General features: G+C 45.0%; 1 protein-coding gene across 1 annotated transcript in view; it reads left to right on the top strand.

Annotated features, from left to right (window-relative positions):
- Positions 1-2481: 2481 nt before the first annotated feature.
- Positions 2482-16959, top strand: part of stam2 (signal transducing adaptor molecule (SH3 domain and ITAM motif) 2) — a gene marked incomplete at its 3' end in the record, with an annotated part of 35298 nt that continues 20820 nt past the window's right edge. The window contains 5 exon segments of the mRNA XM_080498356.1: positions 2482-2619; positions 6876-6960; positions 7132-7207; positions 7817-7912; positions 12503-12649. Coding sequence (XP_080354482.1) covers positions 2580-2619; positions 6876-6960; positions 7132-7207; positions 7817-7912; positions 12503-12649 — 444 coding nt within the window. The 5' untranslated portion in view covers positions 2482-2579.

Here is a 16959-nt window from a genome sequence, read left to right as displayed (position 1 = left end):
TAGCACAGGGTTGTTTTCTAAATTAAAAATGTATTTGCGGAGTACCGGTTTGTTGTTGTAACGTTCCGGTTATAAGAAGTAATAGCGCTGCAGTGGTAGTTTTAATGAGCAGTTTTACGAGTAAAGGTAAAGTGTGCTAATTACGCAGCGTGGGTTTATACAGGGACGTCTTTACTGCATTCATAACTAGTTGGTCACAAGTTTTAACATGCTCTGTGAACATAATCCGTCTGGTAGGAATTGATGAAGATGAACTGAATTGAGAAATGGAATGGTGCATGCAAATCGATGACATGGAGGAAATATAGGTTACATGGAGGAAAATATAGATTAATAAGATGTACACCGGTGTAAGAAATGAAATGGTAGGAAGCCGCTTGGATATGATTGAAGCCCTCTGTATGAGGCCACATTAGAGAGTGGGCCACAAACTCTGAGAGTTCTTAAGAAGGACCTTAGGTTGTTCTTTTTAGACGTTTCTCTGAGATAGGACATTAAATGGGACTGGAGGTGTAGTAAAATATGTTCATATGCAAAAGATGCCCACTCTTAAAATCGTTGACGAATGGTTTTATGAAGCTGTCTGGCATGTGAATAATTCTTCACTTTTGGTAGCAGAAATTTAGTAAATAAATGTGAAATTGAGATGGCGGCAAAATCATGCTGGTAGGTTAAATGTATGTGAGTAAACTCTGTGATGTTTGTGTTGTTGTGGTTCGTGTTGTTTGTGTCTTATTAGTGTTTCATGGTTGTTTGTTATTTTTATGGTGTTGCGATCTCTCAGCTGTGCTGGTGCCCCGCACTCTTTTTCTCTCTTCTCCTATGGGTGTGTGTGTGTGCGTCTGTCCAGTCTGATCAGCCAAGGCTTCGTCCTGTGTGATAGACAGCCAGCCCAGTGTTGATTTCTCTGCCTGGAATAAAGGCTTTTTCTTTGTTTTTTGCTTTGTTTTCTTTCTCTCTTTGTGTCTTGTTATTGTCATGAGCCCGACAGTACGGGACACTTTAATCCTGGGGATGTTTTATTAACAACAATAAACTTCTCAAGATAAGGAAAGGTATTTCTGTAAATCCTATAAGCCCCAAGAGGCTACATTTTTGTAATGAAAATATAAAATCAATGAGCTTTCGTGGTTAGTTTGTAGTTTATGGTGGACAAAAAAGTCCTGTTATAGCAGTGTTTCTCAATTATTTTCTGTCATGCCCCCCCTAGAGGACAACATTTTTTTCAGCCCCCCCCCCCCCCCGAATTGTACTACCATTGAGAACCTGATAATATGTATTTATTTATCTGTATAAACCACTGTATGAGTTGCTGGCACCAGCATTCTGCATACAATCGCCTGATTATCAAAATGAATTAATAAAATGAGCTGGAGGCCCTTTTTTTTAATCGTTCAAGCATGAATAAAGACACTAATACTGAAAGTTGCGCCCGCCTCACACCCCCCCTGACACCCCACCACGCCCCCCCAGGGGGGCTCGCCCCACCATTTGAGAAGCACTGTGTTAATGCATGATGAAAGCCACGAAAGACTAGAGTAAATTAACATAGATTCACATATAGGAATATTGATGTGTCTGGTCTCTACTGTGAATGGGTGTTTGTGTTTTAGTCAGCTGTTTGACAGTTGCTGTGGGTGTGTGTGTGTGTGTGTGTGAGTGTGTGTGTGTGTGTGTGTGTGTGTGTGAGTTAACGGAGCTGCTGAGCTGGAGAGCTGTTGTTGCGGCTTCGGAGTCTGAAACTACATTATCCATGATGCATTTTTTTGTGAGGCGGAGCTACTGAGACGGCCCAACTTCCCTGTCCGAGTTCTGTACCTAAGGCACAAGGGGGCATCTTCATCCTTTGGAAAAGAAAAAAGGAAGATATCGAGAGAAACTCAGAGATTGTAGTCCACAAATTGTATTATTTTTTGCACCTGTCATTTAGATTTTGTAGGGGTGTTGATTTAAAAGCATTTTTTTTTGCGTAATGCAGTTTTGTCTGTCTCTCGCCCACTCATGATATTAATCTGTATTAAGGTAGTAGTAATAATAATAATAATAATGATAATAATAATAGTTGTTGTTGTTGTTGTTTTTTCTGGTCTATTGTTCAAAACGAGATAATTATTAGAAACATTTTGGGGGATATTTTATTCAGTTAAATTATTCCTAATAACTGACCAAAAAACCCCAATTACTGTACTCACATTGTCATGGATGTTTGCTTTAAAATGCAACCTTCCATAAATTAAACACTTTTCATGATAACCTGTGGAACAAAAACCTTAGTGTGTGGTTCTAAACAAGCAGGCTTTAAACATTCACAAAGCAAACAATGTAGACTCTACAGAGTGTATTTAAAAGTAGGGTATGCACTGCAGGAAGAGCTACGTTACACATTTTGTCCACTAGATGTCAGCTTTTCAATCACAGTGTACACAAGAGCCTTAAATAAGTTATTTTGCTCAGGCATCACAGCGGAAAGCTACGTTTCCGGTTTGATGGACGCGGAAGTGATATTTGTTTAGCTTTCGTCTGTAGAACACACGTACTTCACTTTTCGTCGAAATCTGACAGTTTTTTTAACCGTTAACATGCCTTTGTTCACCCAGAATCCGTTTGACCAAGATGTCGGTGAGTAAACTCACGTTTCTTTAGCTTTTTTTTCAGAGATCAAACCAGCAGCAGTGTCAAGCTAACGTTAGCTAAGCCTGATTTATTTACTTCATTACGATGTTTTATTTCATCACAACAAAACCAAGTTCCGCGCACTTTCTTAACTCGGCTCCGAATCCGACAGGCTGTCAGCATATTTTAATGAGCTGGATAGACAGTTGAGTGCGACAAATAGGCGACTGCTTGGCAAATAAGTTTGGGGTCTTAACTGGTTTGAAAACGAGATCAGCTGATCTAAAATGACTCCATTGTTCCAACATTTCTATTTTCCAGTTGATCCTCCGGAATTAGTCACTTTGTCCTATTGTTGTCTCGTATTCTGGGTGGGGAGAGTGATCAATACAGTTTATGTCTTACAAAAAATAGATTAGAACGATCTATAAGTCAACACAACAACACAAAACTGTTCATGTTCATATTGACTATATCGCTAGTTTCTTTTGGCATGTGACGGAGAGAATGTGGACACGCTTATTTTTATATATTATGGAAGTAATGTGGCTCAAAATTCTATTTGAAATGTAGCAAATGCTTTTTCATTTTCAGATTAAACATATTTTTTTGACTAAATAGAAATTAATCATCAATCATCCAAACTGCATTTTCAATTTCTTTGACATGGCTGCTTGTTGTGTGGAAAGAAAATGATGATTAAGATTTGATTTTCAAAAGACAACCCAGCAAATTGTGACAAATTCATTTTGGTCAAAATTCAATTCAGTTTAACTTATCATTTCCAAACGGAGCAAGAGAGTGACGTCAGAGGCAACTCGTTCTTCTGATTGTGCTTCTAATACACTGGGGGGGGGCGCTGTGCATATTTGAGCTTGAGCAAGAGGGCCAAAACAGCTCTTTAATTGTGTTTAAACGTCATTCGTGTAAAGACGTGTTCACCAAATTGTTCAATGCTTGTCGGGAAGAGCCCTGACTGAACCAGTGTATGTTCAGCCGCTACAATGCGTTTGGCGACCACCATATGTTCGGCGATCACTGTACCTTCAATGACCACTGTACGTTCGGCGACCACTGTACGTTCAGCGACCATCGCTCGTTCAGTGATTGCAGAACCTCCCAGTACGCGAACCACATAATTAATGTCCACTCAACACACAGAGACAATATTTAAAATAAAAGACTCCAAGATCAGCAAAATAATGAAAACATTAATTAATTAATTAATTAATAAACGTCTAACATAAGTCTGGGTTTTGTTAAAGTGCAGGTCCACCACTTTGAGAATTGATATTCTAGAAACAAGTTGATTAAATGAAAAGTATATTATTTCCAACAAATAGCACATATAGATAGTGTAGTAAAAAAAAAAGAGAAGTACAGAGCACCTCTTTGCGCAAGATGTGCGAAAAGAGCACCTCTTTGGGGGCCCCACTGAAACAAATTCCTGGAGGTTGGACTCCATTTTATGTAGGAAAAATTCCAAAACAAAATTATTTTTTTTTTCTGTCGTCGCATTTGGGAGGTCTGCTCACCCGACCATAACAGCTGTGTTGCACCACCACCAGAGTAGGTGCAGATACCGGCACCGGGGCCAAGGCAGGTGCTGGGAACCCAGTGGCAACTGACTGCTTTGGGGGGGCGTCCACGTCTCGTTGTGCCACCTCCACTGGCTGCTCTGGCACGACATGGGCAGGTTTCAGCTGGTCCATTGAAACCCGGACCTGTTTACCTCCCATGTCCACCTCAAAGTTCTTCGGCCCCGCCTCCAGGACTTGAAATGGGCCGTCATACGGCAGCTGAAGTGGAGAACGGTGAGCGTCGTGCCGTATGAATACATACTCAGCTGCCATAAGGTTCTTTGGGACATAGGACCGGGCAAGGCAGTGATGTGCTGGAACTGGGTCGAACCTGTGGGTCGCCTCCTTGAAGACTGGCCACCTCGCTGTAATCAACCAGGATTCAGATGATTCTGGCAGGAACTCTCCAGGGACCCACAAGGGCTGACCAAACACCAGGTCTGCAGACAACGAGTGGAGATCCTCCTTCGGGGCTGAACGCAGGCCCAAATTGACCCACGGCAGCCGGTCGACCCAGTTGCTGTTCGTGAGCGTGGCTCAGAGGGTGGCCTTCATCATGCGATGGAAATGCTTGCACAGTCCATTGGCTTGAGGGTTGAAAGCCGTTGTTCGGTGTAGCTGCACCCCCAGGCCTTTAGCCACCTCTGTCCACAGCTTCGAGGTGAACTGGGAGCCTCTGTCCAAAGACATCCAATGGCGTACCAAACTGGGCCACCCAGATGGATATGAAGGCTTGTGCTACCTCCGCAGATGTCGTTGATGCCAGAGGAACCACCTCCGGCCACCAAGTGGTCCTATCCACCATGGTTAGGAGGTGGGTGAAGCTTTGGGAGGGAAGGAGGGAGTGGACCCACCAAGTCCAGGTGCACGTGATCGAACCTCCTCTCGGGAACAAGGAATGGCTCCGGGGGGCCTTGGTGTGATGGACGGCGTACCTTGGACCGCTGACACACCACACAGTAGGCCACCCAGTTCCTGATGTCCTACCTGAGGCCCGACCAGACGAACTTTGCCCCCACCAGCTTCACTGATGGTCTCACACCTGGATGCGGTAAGGCATGACCAGCATCAAAAATCTTCCGTCGCCAGCCAGTAGGTACCATAGGGTAATGCTGCCCTGTAGACACATCACAGAGGAGTGTGGTCCCGCTGTCCTGGAAGACCACGTCCTGCAGCCGTAAACCTGTGGCAGCTGTCCTAAAGGCCTGTATGTTGGAGTTAGTCAGCTGGTTGCTGGCTATGGCAGCATTGTCCACTCCAAGGTGCACAGAGTTCACGTGTGTCCGGGAGAGGCAGTCAGCCATAGCATTGTTTTTACCGGCCACATGCTGATTGTCTGTGGTGAACTCTGAAATGGCCAAGAGGTGGTTCTGCTGCCGCCCAGACCATGGCTCCGACATCTTGGACATGGCGACGGTGATGGGCTTATGGTTCACAAAAGCAGTAAACTGCCGGCCTTCCAACAGAAACCTAAAATGACGGATGGCGAGGAAAAGAGCCAAGAGTTCTCTGTCAAACGTGCTGTGTTTCCTCTCATTGTCACGTAGTTGTTTACTGAAGAACGCCAGAGGTTGCAAGGCTCCCGCCACCCGCCACCCACTGTTCACATACCGCCCCCACTGCGTAGTCCGAGGCATCGGTGGTGAACGCTACCGGTGCTGTTGAAGATGGGTGTGCAAGCATGGCGATGTTGGAGAGCGCAACCTTGGCCTTCTCAAAAGCTAGGATCCTTTCTGCAGACCAGTCCATGTCTTGCTTGGACTTTCTGCCCCTCAGGGCTTCATACACACGATACTAAGTCTCTCCATAGTGGCAAGCTCCTCCTTAGCAATTGCCAGCTTAGCTACATCCAGCCTGCGAGGGCATGCAAAAATCCCATCCAAAATGACGGCCATTGAAAGCAACAGTTACAAACCTGGTGCTAAAGGTGCGGATGGGAGTCCCGTTCGCAGCATCCAGGGCCCTTTTCCGCCACTCAAGACGTCGGTGAAGGAGGTGGGGATGATGCTCTTCTGTGCTCCGGCATCCACAAGGAAACGCCTCCCGGATAAAGTGTATTTAATGAACAGCAGCTTCCCGGTGTTCCCGGTGCTCACAGCTGCTATCGGTCTGGTGTTTCCCGACCCAGAGAAAGAGCAGGGCGGCGTGCAGCTTGGCTCTGCTCCCAAAACGCTGATGGAAAATGCATAGCTGGTTGTTATTATAATATACAATTGTTACGGCTCCAGTCCTGACAATTTTATATTATACGATCATTTGTGGCCATAAATGATCATATATTATACATTCATAAATAGTATAATATACAGTCAATTATTGGCATACATGCTCAGGCTACACATGCTATATAGATAAAAAAGCAAATACGGTATGCTGTAGAACATTCAAGAAAGTAGCTTTTAATGTTGCATTGTTGACTAATTAACGCATTCTGAATTTTCCACGAGCATTTCGGCATTTCATTCTGTCCCATTTTTATTTTGAATTGTCACATTTTATTTGGAATGAGCACTTCCTGTCTGACAGTGGAGGGAGTCTGAGAGTGGAGGTTCTGCAGCCAGACACTCTTGCTAAATTCACAGTTAGTGAAGTGATTGTCTACTGTGCCTTTTATGCTCGCTGAGGGCACAAAGCAAAGATGTGCTCCAATTGATGATATATACTGTTTTCACATATTCCCAGAGAAAGCAACCAATGAAACCAACACAACAGATGACTGGGGGCTCATTATGGACATCTGTGATAAGATTGGAACAGCATCTAATGGGTAAGCTACAATAATCTCATCTGAATCATTTCATTACACACACATTTAAGCCACAATAACGTTCAATAAAATTTAAAAGAGTGACTTAAAAAATTTTTTTTTGCAATACTGTGTTTGTTGATATTTCAATACTAAAGTAGCAACAAATTGTGTTGTTTTCTTCTGTTACAGACCAAAGGACTGTTTGAGATCCATTATGAGAAGAGTCAACCACAAAGTGCCTCATGTTTCCATGCAAGCGCTCAATGTGAGCTTGATACTTTAATTTGATTAAGTTAGAATAACTTACAAAGGAAAAGAGAAGAAATTAAACCAAAATTGAAATGTAATCGACAATAGTCCACTTTTAATGCGATTCACAAGGCAGCAAAACAAAATTCAAGAGTCAGAATACATGTATGGATGAAATGGAGAAGACCACATGTTGTGTGTGTCTCTTTTATCAACAGCAACTCGTTTCAAAGCATCATTCTCTAAATGGAAGGATGCAAATTTCAAATTTCGCTGCCCAGTATTTGCTGCCCATAATTAGAAACGATTTTCATTTTTATGAAAAAGCCATTCAGGCCCACTGAAGTCTTCCTACTCAGAGGATATAAATCTCATGAACAGTCGGAGACTTCAACTGTGAGTCATCATAACCAAAAGCTGTCACATGGCTCCTGCTATTTTTAGGTGTCTACATTCACTCATTTTCTCTTAAACTGGTCACACTTAATCCTGGGTTTTCGAAAGTCAAAACAGCAATCAGCATTGGAGGTGGGAACTGTACATCATTCCACAGAGAGGAGAGAGCACAGAATGTTAATATGTCATAATAATGTAACCTCTGAGCCTTCACTCTGACCTCTTTCAGCTACTCGGTGCTTGTGTGTCGAACTGTGGCAAAATATTCCACTTGGAAATCTGCTCTAGGGAGTTTGCCAATGAAGTACGAGGTGTGCTGGGCAGGGTAAGTAAACATCATTCAGTCCTCCACCACCCCAATTCATCTGGATTTGACCTTTGCACGAGGTCTGTGATATTAAGACATTCTTATTTGCGTAGGCTTCCGAATAAACAATAGATTTTACTTACTTTATTAAATTTATCTGAATAAATCTCTTACCTTATTTATTAGGGACCAAGCAGAAATGCTGAGGCCTCCAAAGGAAGCCTGGGCTTGGAGGCCAGGACCCTATTCCTGTAGTGTTTCTTGTTTTTTTTGCAGCCTGGAGTGGCTTTGGGGCCAAATTTGACCCACTCAAAAACTCACCAAAATTTGGCACGCTCATCAAGACTGGCAATAAAATTAAGGACATGTAAAACTTAATCCCCAGAGTGCTAAAATGTCTCTAGGGCCTCCTAGAAAAACCAAAACGGCGACCACGGCCTGCAGGAATGTTGCAGCGAGATCAAACCAAAAGTCAATTGTTAGTCTAAATCTAAATCCTAAATCACATGCCAAGGACTCAAGGATTCAAGGATTCTTTATTGTCATATCAGAAAAAGATACGAAATTTGGACTCAGGTCCCGGTAAGCCAAGTAATAAAAATATATATAACAGGAGCGTAAAAATATATACAAGGGATAAAGTGAGGAAGTGGTGGTGAATGTAAAGTGTAAAGTGTTTGTAGTGCAGGAAGATGAGGGAGTCTACGGAACATGGCTCGAGTTCACAAGTCTCACAGCTTCAAGGAAGAAGCTGTTCCTGAGCCTGGTGGTTTTGCTCCGAATGCTCCTCAGCTGCTTTCCTGAGGGGAGGGGCTGAAACAGTCCATGTGCTGGGTGGGTGGAGTCCTTCATGATGCGGAGAGCCCTCCCCCTGCATCGTGCTGTGTAGAGGTCCGAGGTGGTGGGGAAGCCGCTCCCGACAGTCCTCTGAGCGGCCTTTACCACCCTCTGCAGAGCCTTCCTCTCAGCGGCGGTGCATCCGCCATGCCACACAGTGATGCAGCTGCAGAGGACGCTCTCCACCGCACAGTGGTAGAAGCTCCTCAGGACGGAGCTTCCCAGACCTGCTTTCCGCAGCTTCCTGAGGAAGTAGAGACGTTGGTGGGCCTTCTTGACCAGACGGGAAGTGTTGGCGTTCCAGGTGAGGTCCTTGGACAAGTGTACCCCCAGGTACTTGTAGCTGGAAACCACTTCCACAGCTGCTCCTCCGATGTGCAGGGGAGCGGGGGGGGGGCACCTGACCCTCCTGAAGTCCACCACCATCTCCTTGGTCTTTTCCCCGTTGATGCAGAGGTTGTTTCCACTGCACCACTGCATCAGGTGTTCCACCTCCTCTCTGTATTTGGACTCATCGTTGTTTGTGATGCGTCCCACTACTGCTGTGTCGTCCGCAAACTTCACTATATGACAGCTGGGGTGTATTGCCGTGCAGTCATATGTCAGCAGAGTGAACAGGAGGGGGCTCAGCACACAGCCCTGAGGTGAGCCGGTGCTGAGGATGATGGGGGAGGAGACGGTGTCGTTGATCCTGACAGTTTGTGGTCTGTTGGTCAGGAAGTCCAGGATCCAGTTCCCCAGTGTGGGGCTCAGTCCCAGGGAGTGGAGCTTCTGCACCAGGGTCTGCGGGATGATGGTGTTGAAGGCTGAGGAGAAGTCCAGGAAGAGCAGACGGACGTAGGAGTTTTTGCTCTCCAGATGGGTGAGGGTTGTGTGGACCACCGATGAGATGGCGTCATCAGTGGAGCGGTTTTTCCTATATGCGAATTGGTGGGGGTCCACAGTGACGTCGATGGAGTCCTTGATCTGAGTCATGACCAGCCTCTCGAAGCACTTCATAACTACCGGGGTTAGGGCGACCGGCCGGTAGTCGTTTAGGCCTGTCACTGTGGAGCATTTGGGGACGGGGACAATTGTGGCAGTCTTTAGGCAGGTGGGGACAGATGACAGTGAGAGTGAGGTGTTGAAGATGTCTGCCAGCACCTCGGACAGCTGGTGTGCACAGTCCTTCAGTACCCGCCCCGGGATGTTATCCGGGCCAGCAGCTTTGCGGGGGTTAATTCCCTGTAGGGTCTTCCTCAGGGGAAGTAGGGGTGTGTCACCAGGCGGTGGTGTGAGTCTAGTGCTGGGGGGGGGTGTCCGGGTCGTCGAAGCGGGCGTAGAAATTGTTGAGTGTGTCTGGCAGGGAGGGGTCACTTGGGCATTGTGCATTCCTGGTGTTGTAGTCTGTGATGCACTTGATGCCCTTCCACATGCGCCGTGGGTCGTTGGTGGTGAAGTGACCCTCAATCTTTTGGGAGTATGTGGCTTTGGCCCTCGCGATGCCTGCATTCAGCTCTTTCCTTGCCTCTCTGAGTGCTGGTGCCTCTCCTGCCCTGAATGCAGCATCCCTAGCCTTCAGTAAGGTTTTCACCTCAGCGTTCAGCCAGGGTTTCTGGTTCGGGTAGCAGGCGATTGTCTTGGTGGTGGAGACGTCATCAGCACACTTGGAGATGAAGCCGAGGACAGAGGAGGCGTATTCCTCCAGGTCCACCTCTCCCTCGTATGTGGCTGCCTCCCTGAAGACCTGCCAGTCCAATACCCCAAACCTAAATCCGAGAGGAAGTCTGCAATTTGCCTTTCAAAATAAGATTTGCAAACGCCAGTTACTCTGAGCACGAATATCTTATCGGCTTCAAAATATTATTTAGTGATAGAGGAGACTCTCCTCCTCAATCATCTAGAATATCATTTTCAGTCATCCAGCAGTTTTGTTTTTATCAGCCATCAAATTTTCCGAACGCTGAATCCCGCCTCCTCGCCGCAACTTAAACGCTATCTTTTCTGAGAGCGAATCGTATCGATGATAGAGGACACTCTTCTGCTCAGTCTGTCTGTTCACTTTTTTGACTAATCGAACTTTACGGGTTTTAAAAAAAAAAAAAAAAAAAAAAATTTTATTAGCCGTCGAAGTTCCGAATCCCACTGCCTCCTCCATGCAGCTTTGAGCTCAAATATTGATGAAACTACATGTCTTATGCTTTGAATGAGGGGCTCCTTTTCGCTTTATTTTAAACGGTTCTCGATCGTGAGGAGTGCATCGGCTGGGATCATTCTTATAGCTGACTGCTGAGACGGAAGGAGTGAGTGGCACACGCACACACGCACATGTCGGCTATTATTCTTGAGCCGTCCGGAGCTCTGCACGGCACCGTGCAGCCGAATTACATCATTTTAGCCGCCATGCCCATCCGTGCGGCTCTGCTCACGCAGACCTCACCGCTCTGTGCGCCCCCACATTTTTTTTGACAACAGTTGAACCTCTGAGGAGCAACCCGGTAAGAACGACACCCTGTCCTGGGCAGCACGTCACTGCATGTGCAGCGACACAAATTTGACTGTTAACACACCTTAAAGAGCGACAAACTGCCTGACGAGGACAATGGACAGCTTTTACTGTCGCTAAGCGACACTGAAATGGCCAAAGTACTTGGGCTGGACCACATTATGAGAATATTCGGGCCGCTTGTGATACATGATTGCCTCCATACTGCACTCCGGTTTCACTTCCGTGCTCGTTCCATCACGTAATACAACGATCCCAAAAATCCCAGCAGAGGGTCAGAGCCTCGCGCACAGGGTGGATGACGAGTTTGACGTCACACGTACTTAAGTTTGATGTTCCCTTCACAGCAGAGACCGAGGCTCCAATCTGGTCTCACCAAGCAAGGAGGTTATAGAGGATTTATACTGGTTTTATTTTGACATTTCATTGTATTTTGCACCAGAATATTTCATTACAATTGACTTCATTTGCAGTAACTGTTTGATCTTGTAAAAATGCAGACGATTTTATTGCATACACTGTGACCACAAGAAAGAAAAACTTTGAAGTGTAAATTTAAAGGTTATTATAGAACAATTTTTACCTCTTGTTCCTGTAGTGTTCCTTATTGGGGTTTTTTGCAGTCTTTGAGGCCAAATTTGACCATGACACACGCTCAAAAACTCACATGGCATGCTCATCAAGACTGGCAATAGAATTAAGGACATTTAAAAATTATGACTTTAATTCTATTTTCAGGTAGATAACATTTAAAGGGGCCAGAGGCCGTGATTGGGCCGACCCCGACAGGCCAGGGGGCGAGGTCCTGGCCAATGCAGCTTGCAGCTTTAATTTTCCTTTTCTTAATTCTTATTTTTCTTCATTTTTTTAATGCATTTTTTTTAAGCTTTAATGTGTTTCTTTGATTAATGTGTTATGTCTTTGTAAAATCTTTCTGTATTTCTTTAATTTCTTTGTAAAGCACTATGAATTGCCCTATGTTTGAATGGTGCTCTATACAGTATATTTGCCTTTCCTTGCCTTGCCTTACATTAGGTGAGCATTCGATATGCAGATGTTGTTTAGTGTTGTGATAATGTGATTTATGACAAACACCAGCACTCACGCAGATAATGAGATTCAGATTTGTTGCTTGAAATACATTAAATGTATTTTATAGTTGATTCTATTTGAATAGTACGTTGCATCGATGAAAATCACAAAACAGCTATAAATCTTTAACAGATCATCTCTTGTGTTTTCTCTTTGATAAACCTGAGCTTCTTGTGTTTACTGGTTTGATGTAGGCTCATCCTAAAGTGTGTGATACACTGAAAGCTATGATGGTGGAGTGGGCCGACAACTTCCAGAAGGATCCACAGCTCAGCCTGGTCGGAGCCACCATCAAGTCCCTGAAAGAAGAAGGAATCTGCTTCCCCTCCACATCCTCACAGGTGTGTAGACATCATGGCCGTGTTGGAAGCAGCACTTTCTGACTGGTGGTGCAGCAGAAGTCACTCTGTATGTTCCTGTACTCTTTGTGGAGCTGGTCGCTCTGAAGCGTTGGGTGGGGCTCCTCTGTCTCGTGCAGTTTCCTCCTCACATATCCAACATGACTTTGTGGATATTTCTGCTCGTTTGTCTCTGCGGTGGACCCCGCTGCATTCTGGGCTCTGTTTCACGAGCCAATAAAGTCTGAGGTTCCCTGAAATAGAAAAGTATTTTCAAAGTTTCTCCGATTTGGTTCATTTGAATTCATTGAGTTTTTTCACTCTGATGCAGCTTCGATAAAACCATCATCGCTGATAATATGATTTACCATGCCAACTAGAAAAGTATGTGTGTGTGTATATATATATATATATATATATATATATATATATTACTAAAGTTTGTACAATTTCACACTGAAAGATAATTGGAGCAGAGACTGGTCCAATTATGAATTAAACTATTATTGAAAATGTATCATTAAATAAAAATCAGCTTGACATAAGTCCTCAACCTTTCTCCTTTCTGGATGTATTATAATCAATATGTTTTTCTTAATTTTACCTCACACCCTGAAGCTCCACCTCCTTTCCTGTCTCTTCTCTGGATGGATTACAGTTCATCTCATCATAAAATAGTTGATGTTTCTAAAGTATTAGGACGTAATCCACATTTCACTTATCAATATAAGACCTGAATTGAGCTTCCTCAGTTTCTCCACCTTCCATTGCTTCACTCCTCTATGTTCTATCCTTCTCCTGATGAGACATTTTATGCTTAATATCTAATATGAAGTCATACGTGTTGATAAATGTTGGAGTGATGAGGTGTTCTCCTTGTGTTAAAAAAAACAACAACAAAACAAACTGACTGCATTTTCAGCCTTTTCTTCTGTGCTATACTGAAATAAGATGACAAACTATTTGGTTCAGTGTTGAACAAAATAGTTTCCTCCCCCTGAAACACTCTGCTGCTGCCACTGAGGGAGGGGGTGGGGCTCTGACTGGACGCTGTGCCTCACCGTCAAAATAAAAGAACGCGAGCTAAAAATGTCAACATCAATTTTCTTTCTCCTCTGCAGTTATGATTATTGGGGGGGGGGGGTCTCCAAGATTGGGGTAGGACAATGCCACCCCCACCCCCCACCGTCCCTCCCAGTTCCTGCGCCTGTGGCTACAGCAACCACAAGCAAAAACAGGCTTGCAAATAAGATGTTAATGAGCACACAGTAGAGAAATGCATTGTATTTCGCCAGTGGGAGGGTGTCAAACATGAAGCTCATGCAAGCTAATCTGGCCTGCAAACCACCAAACAAATAGTGAACATTTCAAAGCAATATTGATCTGGGGGGGGAAAAAATGTATCAAGAGCAGCGGACACAACACTGAGACCTGAGCTGAGATATTAACGATGCCGCCATGAAATCTAGCAAAGGAGCATTAGCCTCAAAGCTGTAAAGCAATGCTGTTAAGGTGAGTTTGCAAAGACATGCATAATGCAACAGCTGGAGGAGATATTTCACTGTATTCTGTGCATGACATTATTAAAATTGACTATGTTGAGATTGGAGTAATTTTCATTAGTATTTGTTCCTATTTTACCTGTTCAGCTCACTCAAGATGAAACTGGGCCGTATGCAGCTCCTAGACTAGAATGTGTTTGACACTCATGGTCAATAAGATTTATATAAAGCAGTTCCAAATATTTAACCATTTTTCCCCTACAAAAAAAGTTTTTGAGTTGACAAATTCTTTTTTTTCCTCTGTCTTATGAATGTTCTTCCACATATTTAAAGCTTCTCTCATTAAAACAAGTCTTAAGGGGCTTCTTTCTCACCAACAAAATATTTAACAAATTTGTTTTATTTTGATCCAAAAAGAAATTTGACATTCCAGAGGCAAGTGAAAATCGCCCGTACTGTGTTGTGTGTTCCTCTCCAGAAAGTGTTAAGGACAGTTCCAGTAAACATGAGGATACTTTGTATTTTTACAGTTTCTCCAGCCAGCTGTGGAGTTACAATCATTGTGGGAGGGTCAAATGAAATATTTTATCAGACAGCAAAACTCCTTCCATTTAAAAACTGTCATTTGTACTCCTCCTTGTTTGCATTTTCTGCATATCGGTCCATTAAAACAAATGGGCTGTTTTGAGTGTTTTCTGCATGTTTCCCAGCCTCTATTGTGTCAAAATCTGTATTACAAATGGCTTTCCTGGATTAGATCAGCAATATCAGGCTCAACTTGAATCTAAGATGGCAATTTACACTTTGAATCCTGGACGACTCAGGGGTGTCAAACACATTCAAGGGCCACATACAGTCCAGTTTCATCTTGTGTGGTCTGGACCAGGAAAATAGTGCCACAATAACCCTTTAAATTTAAACGCTGAAGTTTTTCTTTGTTCTGGTGCAATGTATACGTGATTAAAATGTCTATTTTCACAAAACTAAACAGAAGATAAGCTCAACATAAAGCCAGCAAAATCTGTGAAATGTCCAAATAACATCTCCCATAGCTGCAAATCTACCGATGGATGTCAAACTTACAGATGTTATACAAGCTGTTCCACCTACAGAAAGTTTCTAAAGTACACACCTGGAATAATTCCTTTATATTTAAAAAAAAAAAAAAAAAAAACTTGTATTGAAAATACAAAATGAATTAATATATTTGAGGTGTGTGATTCCTACACATATCGAAGTCAAAAAAGTCAAAGTCAGCTTTATTTGTCAAATGTGCCGATATGCATGGCATACAGCCCAAATGAAATTCCGGTCCTCTCAGACCCACAGTGCACAGCTTAATAATATATTAGGAGAACAATTCTAAGACTTAAAAATCTATACATCTAAAATCTATACACCTTATAAACATATAAACAGTAAAGTAAAGAGGCATGTACAACTGAGGTAGAATGTTCGTTCAGTGGGGGGTGGGCATAATGTCAGGTGCCGGAGGGGAGGGGGGGTGTAAGGGTGGCTGTGGCAGGGGGCAGAGGCAGAGGGGGGAGGGGGGGCAGAGCAGGGAGGGAGTTGAGTCTCCTGACTGCCTGGTGGCAGAAACTGTCTTTGAGCTGCTGGTTTTGGCTCGGAGACTCTGAAGTCTCCTCCCCGACGGCAGCAGGCTGAAGAGGCTGTGGGAGGGGTGGGTGGGGTCACCTGCGATCCTGATGGCTCTGCGGGTGAGGCGGGTGTTGTATATGTCCTGCAGGGGAGGGGGAGAGAGACACCAATGATCCTCTCGGCTGCCCTCACGATGCGCTGCAGAGTCTTACGGCAGGATACGGTGCAGGCGCCGTACCACACGGTGATGCAGCTGGAGAGGAGGCTCTCCATGGTGCCTCTGTAGAAGGTGTGCAAGATGGGGGTCTGGGCTCTTGCTCTCCTTAGCTTGCGGAGGAAGTACAGGCGCTGGTGTGCTTTCTTGGCCAGTGATGCTGTGTTGTTGCTCCAGGACAGGTCTTCAGAGATGTGCACTCCCAGGAACTTGGTGCTGCTGACCTGCTCCACTGCAGCACCGTCGGTGGTCAGTGGAGCATGCTGGGAGTGTCGTCGTCTGAAGTCCACAACAATCTCCTTCGTCTTCTCCACATTCAGGTGGAGATTGTTGTCCTTGCACCACATGGCCAGGTGGCTCACCTCGTCCCTGTAGGCGGTCTCCTCATCGTTGTTGATGAGACCCACCACAGTTGTGTCGTCCGCAAACTTGATGAAGAGGTTGGAGCTGAATGATGGTGAGCAGTCGTGGGTCAGCAGAGTGAAGAGGAGGGGGCTCAGCACACACCCCTGGGGGGCCCCTGTGTTGAGCATGATGGTGCTGGAGGTGTTGCTGCCGACTCGAACTGCCTGTGGTCTCCCCGTCAGGAAGTCCAGCAGCCAGTTACACAGGGAGGTGTTGAGCCCCAGCTGACTCAGTTTGTGGGTGAGCTGCTGAGGGATGATGGTGTTGAATGCTGAGCTGAAGTCAATGAACAGCATTCTGACATAGGAGTCTCTGGTCTCCAGGTGGGTGAGGGCTGAGTGGAGATGGCATCATCGGTCGAGCGGTTGGACCGATATGCAAACTGGAAAGGGTCCAGGGTGGGGGGGAGGGCAGACTTGATATGTTGCATGACTAGCCGCTCGAAGCACTTCATGATGATGGGGGTGAGTGCGACCGGGCGGTAGTCATTGTGGCAGGTGGGGGACGACTTCTTCGGGACCGGGATGATGGTGGTGGCTTTGAGGCACGTGGGGACAACAGCCTGGCTCAGTGAGGTGTTGAAGATGTCCGTG

The sequence above is a fragment of the Blennius ocellaris genome (assembly GCF_963422515.1).
Source record: "Blennius ocellaris genome assembly, chromosome: 6".
Lineage (NCBI taxonomy): Eukaryota > Metazoa > Chordata > Actinopteri > Blenniiformes > Blenniidae > Blennius > Blennius ocellaris.
The sequence above is the reverse complement of the archived record's forward strand: the minus strand, read 5'-3'. Positions and strand labels throughout refer to the sequence as shown.